The sequence below is a fragment of the Ixodes scapularis genome, unplaced genomic scaffold (assembly GCF_016920785.2).
Source record: "Ixodes scapularis isolate PalLabHiFi unplaced genomic scaffold, ASM1692078v2 PGA_scaffold6__148_contigs__length_123643588, whole genome shotgun sequence".
Classification (NCBI taxonomy): Eukaryota; Metazoa; Arthropoda; class Arachnida; order Ixodida; family Ixodidae; genus Ixodes; species Ixodes scapularis.
In genome coordinates this window covers 85,837,987-85,845,977 of record NW_024609881.1, presented here as the reverse complement: position 1 = coordinate 85,845,977, position 7,991 = coordinate 85,837,987, and the positions used below count along the sequence as shown (strand labels likewise).

The 7,991-nt window shown below is 48.7% G+C and overlaps 3 protein-coding genes across 3 annotated transcripts; 1 reads left to right on the top strand and 2 right to left on the bottom strand.

Moving 5' to 3' along the window:
* The first annotated feature begins 2,741 nt into the window (after positions 1-2,741).
* LOC121838536 lies at positions 2,742-5,094 on the top strand. The gene is made up of 3 exons (XM_042294842.1): positions 2,742-3,079; positions 3,805-3,943; positions 4,810-5,094. Exons 1-3 carry the CDS (start codon positions 2,742-2,744, stop codon positions 5,092-5,094), a joined length of 762 nt encoding a protein of 253 aa, XP_042150776.1.
* Positions 5,095-6,082: 988 nt separating this feature from the next.
* On the bottom strand, positions 6,083-6,718 carry LOC121838398. The gene has a single exon (XM_042294631.1). It carries the CDS (start codon positions 6,698-6,700, stop codon positions 6,083-6,085), a length of 618 nt encoding a protein of 205 aa, XP_042150565.1. The 5' UTR covers positions 6,701-6,718.
* Positions 6,719-7,048: 330 nt separating this feature from the next.
* On the bottom strand, positions 7,049-7,717 carry LOC121838535. The gene has a single exon (XM_042294841.1). It carries the CDS (start codon positions 7,715-7,717, stop codon positions 7,049-7,051), a length of 669 nt encoding a protein of 222 aa, XP_042150775.1.
* Positions 7,718-7,991: the final 274 nt, after the last annotated feature.

Below are 7,991 nucleotides of genomic sequence, written 5' to 3'. Positions count from 1 at the left end.
GGGAGTACAAGGAGACATGGGATGGGCATCATTTGAGAGCAGGGAAGCGGTGAGCAAGGTAGAATTTGAGGATAGGTTGAGGCAAATGAACGGGGAGCAATGGGCACGAAAGGTTTTCAGCTATTTATACATGAGGAGTGTAGACACAAAGTGGAGACAGCGCACTAGGAAATTAAGAGGAAAGTTTTTGGGCTATAGCGAAGATACGGAAGAGCAAGTCTCAGTTAAGAAGAAAGTTAAGGCCACAGAAAGAGATTGGTGGCTAGAGGGAATGCAGACAAAGACGGCTCTGGAAAGCTATAGATTAAACAAAAGAGTTATTGCCAAAGAAAGCATTTATGACAATTCTAGGGGAAGCTCATTGCTGTTTGAGGCAAGAACGGGTGTTCTGCGAACCAGAACATACAGAGTGAAGTACCAGGAAATTGATACAGTGTGCACTGCTTGTGGAGAGGAGGACGAGACGGCTGAGCACTTGATACTCTACTGTAAAGGGCTTCACCCTATGCCTATCCAAGACAACATAGACTTAATAAAGTCATTGGGTTTTAGAGACAGCGAAGGGAGAGTGGATTTCAAGACTGTAGAGATTACCAAGCAAAGATTAAGTGAATGGTGGCAGAAATCGAGAGAAAACTAGGTATTTTCTTATCCACTGATGGCAAGGGGGTTTCATAGCCTCACATTCTTTGCACTGCGGAGTGAATATAGATTTCACATTTAAATATTCTAAGCTTAAATGGTAAAACAAAATGGCTAGGTGGCGTAAGCTACCGCCCGATCCAAAGGGCTCAGCCGTATTCATCCATCCATCCATCCATCCATCCATCCTATCAAATTTGGCAATTTTCGCCACACATCTCTAATTATGCTACAAAATGTGGATCTGAATATTATTTAACAAAACTTTTAGGAAACATTCGCCGGCTATTTATTGTTTACGATCGCGGTGCTGGTGAGGTAGGCTCTTACCCAATAGGCGACCTGGATTTGGCTGACGTGCTCCATTTCCGCGGATGCATCGTAGTGAACAGGCGAAGGAAGGAAGGCGCAAAAGAGTCCAGTTTTCTTTTAAAAGTTCTATAGCAAATAATTTTTTTTGGCTCCCTATTTTTGTGTTTTTGTGTTTCTTTTCACACCTTTTACGACGTGCGGTGGATGACACTCGATTTTAAAATCATTTCATGATCCCTTTAAAACCGCTTACGTTGCCAGCATAGGTTTTGCAGTGGAGAAGTTGCTGCCATATATGGCGGACTAAGTTTTACTTTCTTTTTCGTTTTGGAAAGAGAATGTATTGTTGTGTTATATAAGTCCTCCTGCATACAGACAACGAAGTTTAATTATATTTGTCTTGTTTACTCGGCTTGAAACCCTAAAAACAGGTTTTGGCAACTTATTGCTTCCATCATTTTGGAGTACGCAAGGCAGTTATCTCGCTGTTCTGGTTTCGGTTACGAAAGCAAGGCAAAACGCTCGTAGTTCCCGCCCTCAGTACACTTTGGACACCTTCCACACTTTGACACCGGATAACTGGATGAACAAGGATTTAGATTTGCTTCAGAGGTCACTTTCGCCGCTTCCTCACCGTCGAGCAGCCGGATCAGCTGACGGCAAGCCGCGGATGAAAGGCTTCAGCATCAACAGCCTAGAGCCACTACAACAGCCCAAGTGCACTCACGATGCGGGCGATGCGGGCTTCTGTCAATCCAGGGGCAGACCCAAGGGGGAGGCGGGAGGCGACGGGGGCGGCCGCCTACCCTCCAAACAATCGACCCCCCCCCCCCCCCCCCCCTGCCCCCTTCTTGGAGGACGATTTGACATGGGTGGATCCCCCGAAATAAAACCAACTACCGTCCTGCCAGGTGGTAGGAAGCTCGGTACTCAAGGACGAGGGTTCGAAATAGGGTAGGCCGCACCCTAGCAGGCGCACACACTTGGAGAACCACTCCGTCGCTTAAAGCGCGATCCAAACCAACGCTTCTTTTTGCGCCTGTAGGTCGTGCGGCTGCGGATGTGACGCATTTTCGTGACGTCGCGCCGCTTCTTCGCTCCTTCCGGGCGCGCACGAAGAAGTTGGATGATTTCAACTTCTCTCTGGACGCGCACAAAAACGCGCGGTGACGTAGCAGGGCGCGCCTGTGTCCCGGCCAATCGGTGGAGGGCAAGCTAGTTCCGGCTCCGCGTTTCTCGCCGTCTGGCTGCCCTCTCCTCCCCCCCTTTTATTCTCTTCCAACATGACAACGCGATCTCTCTCTCTCTCTCTTTCTCTCGCCGTCTGGCCGGCCTGTCTGTCGCAGTTGCACCTTGCTTGTGCGCTCGTGCCTGCGTGCGCGCGTGCGCGCTCGCCCAAAGTTTTGCCCGTCCAAACCAAAGCGCACGGTTCTGATACCCCATTCACACGGTAACCTAAAGGTACCTGTAGCATAGGTCCCTATAGTAAAGGGAGATGGAGATCGTATTCAGACGGGGCGTAAAGGTCCCTTTCGGTAAAGGTCCCTTAGGAGTAAACGGAGCTTCCCGATCTCCGTTTGCAGCTACAGGGAGTAGCCTCGGACCCATAAATTCCAAATAAAAATGATCGTTTATGTTTTCTTGTCGTTTAATGCGTCGTTGGTACTAGAATCTTAGGAAGTCAAAGTATTAAAATAGATGGGGACCACAGACGTGATACAATAGGAACAAAATGTTACTCCCGGTAACAGGTAGCGGCGGCGGCAACAGCGGCGGGAAGAGACGCAATGGCTGCTACCTCTGCTCCCACACGGAACGACGACGAGTCGCGCTCTTCGGCGCAGGAGATTTTTGTGACGATGCTCTCATCTGCGCATGAGCCATTGAACTGGGGTGCCAGCTCTAGCGGCACCAGCGAAAAGAAAAAAAACGCGCGAGTGCACTGGTCCGAGTCAGAGACGTGGGCTCTCATTCGGCTATGGCAGGACAATTTGGCGGAACTTCGGCGGCACAGAAGAAACTCCGGCGTCTACGAGACGATCCGTGTAGGCCTGGAGAGACTGTCTATCGTCAAGACGCGCAAGCAAGTCAGCGATAAGATAGACAATCTGAACCAGACGTACAGGTGAGTCTGTTTTCAGAATGATGCTTATGTCCTGGGGCATGAGCGAATGAGGTTTTAGCGAACAGCGACATTTGAGCGAATCGACGTTTTAGCGAGCGGGGGCGCGCGTTAACCCATCTGCCGCGCTGCGCTTACGCCTCTTCGCGGCGACAGTCTGCGGTGGCTCATTACAAAAATGTATACCATATTGGCCCACCCGAAAACGCCGCTTCGCGGCGTCCGACCATTCGCTAAAGTGTCATACGGTGATACGTGGGCGTTCGCTAAAACGTCATTCGATCAAGTGAGTGCCTCCCGTTCTGGGTCGCGCTCGCAGAACTGTGCCAAACACGCTCTTTAGTGTTGCTAGGTCGGCTTATATGTATCTAAATATAAGCCGGATATATATATATATATATATCCCAGTTTACGTCGTAACCAGACCTGGTAAGTTTTTTCTTGACGCGATACACTCAATGTTTTGATTAGAACTACCTTATTTAGCTGTGTTCTCGTCGTGCCGCCTTGGTGGCTCTGAGGCAAAATGAATTGTTATCTTTGTTCGGTTGGTTAGCTCTAGCTGGAGCTTTGAAGGGAGTAATTGACAATGAAAAAATTAATTGCCAACGCCCTGCTGCTATTCATCTGCACTGTAAAAAGAAAATGCAGACGAAAGATTGTATATAGGTGGCAACAAGCCCTTGTTGCTGAATAAATCGCATCACCCCTACATTATTTTCCTCCAGGGCTAAAAAGAAAAGCCTGACAACTGGGTCAGGAAAGGTCTCCTGGCCCTTTTACTACGATCTTCACAGTTTCTTGGGGAGCCTGCCCGTCAACGACCCAAGTCTCGTGAATGACTCGCTCCCTGCGGATGTTGTTGAGGTATTTACTGATTTCGTATGCCTTGAATTATGACGAAGGCAGAGATGTGCGATTCAACCTTTTAATAAGCTTGGAGAGAATGGTTAACATAACGAGTTACTGATTCGTCGTTATAAGCTGGAATCGAAGCAACTGTTGAGTGTGCGGAAGCAGACGTGACATTTGGCATCACCAAAGAAATTTCATCTGTTTCCCGCGGCACGTAAAGACATGCTTGTGCTATTTCATGTGCACGGTGAAATCAATCATAAAAAACTGGATTTTCTGTAGCTTAATAATGCAAACTAAGCAAACATTAAGAAAACTCATTTGGGTGGAGCATACATAAATTGTGCCCCGCACCTGTGATAGTCATGTGCCGCCAGCTCTTTCTGTGGCACTTGTTAGGGTCTGTTTGTAAAAAGCCAGTGGGGCACGCCGAATACATGTGAAGCAGCTCTCCATCCGTCTTGGCAGCATAAACTGCTTAACTCCAATAACAATGTGGTTATTTCCAGTTCAGAAGAGCGTCGACAAAACTTAAAAAGTCAACTCTGATTTCTTTTCGGTGTCGAGAAAAGAATGCAGAGTAAGGAAAACGAGGGAAGCACACCTTCTACGAGGTGTAGTGCTCAAGGGTGACGGCAGCTGTAACGGCAACGATAATGGAACTGTTGCTAGTGGCGCTTTTGTTTGTTTTAGTTTCATACCCAAGTGTAAAATGCATGTTTTAGTTCTATTATTTCAGCTTCTCCTGGTCCTACACTGAAAGTTAGTATGCACCTTATTTTCGCCCGATTTGCTCTTTGATATATGCTGGTATAATGCGGTATGCATACATCATCAAGTGTAAACCTTTCTCATGAGCACCCATTGGTTTTTATCAGGAACCTGGAGACAGCCCTCACGAAGGGCCAGACGACGACAACGAGGTGGTGGACCTAAAGGAAGAACCCCTCGAGGAACGGCCAAAAAAAAAAAGGAAGTCCTCCATGAAACAGGGGGACATTCTCATGCTGTTCATTGAGGAGCAGAGGAAACAAAGGAAAGAGCTTTCCGAAGCTAGGGAGAGGGCCCACCAAGACCGGCAACGGCAGTTTTCGATAATGGAAGAGTCGAACCAGCTCCAGCGGGATTTCCTGGATTTCATGAGGTCCCGGAAGGAAAAATAAAAACGGAAACTCTGAGTAATATCCCTCTTTTTACTTGAGTTTGGATTGGAAGCATTGAAGGGCTACATGCTTCTGTCATTTGAATCCAGATTCAAGATATTTTGCTCAGGATGGGACAATCGTCATAAAACTGGTAAAAATCTGTTAGTAGGCACTGAAACGCAGGTGCAGCTACAAGGTAAACTAAATGCAAACATCAATGATATAGCAAGAACAACTAGCCAGTCTGCAATTTTAACTGTGCAGCTGCTTATTACAATTGTGGTGCGTGATTACTGGCACCTATGTAGAGCCTACACGTATATGTACGGTCAGCATGGAACGAACAGTGGATACACGGTTCTGTCCGATGCTGTCTCTTTTAAAAGAGGAACGCCTAAGTTCGAGATGCACCGGGTGTGTGACTAACATATCAAAACAAAAGCCGCACTCGCAACCTCTGTATGAAGCAGAAAGCGCAGAGTCTAGTGAAGACCATGCAGCCGCTGGTCGCGTTTTATTTCTAACCGACTGTACTGTGAAATCTCAATTGGTTGGGCTTTCATGCTTACTGTAGCAATGACCTGTATATAAGTGGACAAAGCATGCTTTGCTGAAAAGAAATGAAAACTGCTGTGTCATGCGAGTGGTTGAGCCAGCTCAGAAAAGGAATATTTATTTCTTTTTCACTGCCTGGAATAGCAATGAGAATTCAATGTCACGTGGACAGATTAATGGCATGTAGTGCATATTGTAGGACTTTCTGTGGTCCAGAGATTGTACCCCACGAGAAATAAGAGTCCGCATGTTTTCCCATTGCCCCGAGATGAATAAACAGTTTTGTATTATAGAATTTGATATATGTAGTCACTAACACTTTGTAAAGAATACAACATAAAAAAAGACCTTAAAGAATGGCTTCAGTGCCCCTTTAACCAATTAGTGTTCTGTAGTTTACTGTGCGAACGTCTCGGGTTTCAGTCGTGCTGAGAGGGCGAACGTCTGGGATTTAGCCGCGCTGAGAGGGCGGGTTCGCCTCGAAGTATGCAACGAGCGCATCCCGCACTGCATCGGCGCCATCTTCTGTGGCCTTGGTCCTGTGCATTGGCTGCTCGCGCTTTGCACTCTCTTCTATTTTCCTGGCCGCGTCGACCCACTGCTTCTCCGCCCCGTCGTTGAGCATCTCGCAGATATTGTGTAGGGTGCAGCAGGCTCTGACGACAGTGTTCACGTGGTCGATTCTCATTTCCATCCGCTTGAGGACGATGCGGAAGCGGGCCTTCAAACGACCAAACGCATTTTCGACCACGCGCCTGGCCTTAGAGAGGGCGTAGTTAAAGTCCCCTTTCCCTTGGGGGTGGTTGAGGCTGTGGGGGAATGGTTTCATCAAGTTCCTCGTCAGGGGAAAAGCCTGATCACACAGGACGAGGGGAGGTATCTCCGTGCCATCAATGACCCTTGGCACAGCAGTCTGGTTCTGCTCGAGCAGATGCGCCAGTGGGGAGCGCCGATAGACGCTCGCATCATGGCACCTCCCAGGGGTGCCCACGCTGATGTAGCGGAAGAGGTATCTATGGTCCACCAGGGCCAGGAGGATGACACTGTACCTAAAACAAAGTGACCACATGTGAGCAAGGAACAGCAAAAGCACCGCACACAACAAACATAGCTAAATTGCTTGCTACTGAATGTAAGTAGTGCTGTTTGTGAAATGGATCCTTGATGTGCCTCCCACCCACGGGCAGTTGGATTTGCTCACTCTGCAGGTGCTTTGGTGACATCATGGGTTTAACTTGGCTAGGGGCACAAAATAACGAAATAACAAAGGGAATGGTCTCTGGCGTGACTACACCCGTATCTATATCTGGTTTATAGCCTTGTGTGCAGCATACTTCAGTACAAGTACTTAATTTCTGACCCTGAAATTTTATAAAATAAGCAAAGTTGTCTGCAGGAAACGAGTATCAGTGTCTGCTTACCATCCTTTATAGTTGTGGTAGTCAACAGCCAAGTCCTTTGGTGGCGACACAGGCAGGTGGCAGCCGTCGAGAGCCCCGATGGCGTTGGGAAATCCCAGCACTGCCTGGAACTCGCGCATGTGGTTGTCGAGATCTTCGTTTCGGATCATTGTTATTGTGCGCGCCTCGAGCTCCTCAATGACGACGTCGCAAAATTCTCGGTACGTCTCATTGACGACCGACTGGCCAACGGCAAAGAGGTGGCCGATTGTTCGTTCCTCCGCGGTGGAGCAGAGCCTGTACAGGCTGATGGCCACCCTCTTCTCCACCGTTATTGCCGTCTTCATGGCGGTGTCTTGCCGAAGCATTGACGGCCGGCAAACGTCCACAAGATACCGGAAGGTGGTCGAGGAGACGCGAAAACAAGCACGGAAATGCTGATCGCCCATTCTAGGCAGCGTCTCCTCAAACCACCTCCCCGACCGAACGTAGACTACCCGCTCGCGTGGGATCGTAGTCCACTTCTCCGCAAGGAGAGCGGCGACCGTAAAGTTTGTGGCCATGAGCTTCTCCTCCAGCTCATCCGCTTCCGTTTCCGCGGCTTGTATACGCTCCTCGAGCAGAAGGAACTGTGTCCGTTGTTGCTGCAGCGACCACATAATTCCCAGACACTCGTCGTCGTCCATCGGGAGACGCTGGTCGTGGTCGCGGCCCGTCACTTGGAGGGTGGTGGGTCTGTGACGGTTCTTCCGGGACCGAAGCAATCGAAGCGATAAACGCAGAAGAGAGAAAATCCGAGGAGCAGAAAGAAACGGTCACAAAACTTCGGTACCACGTGCTCGGATTCACAGTGCTCGGAAAATTGGCTCGGAACCGTCTCCAAAACAAACCGCCGGGCCAGTGTGGCCAGTCCAGCCTAAGGACCAGCCGGATGTTCTAACGAAAAACTACTTTTTAGGT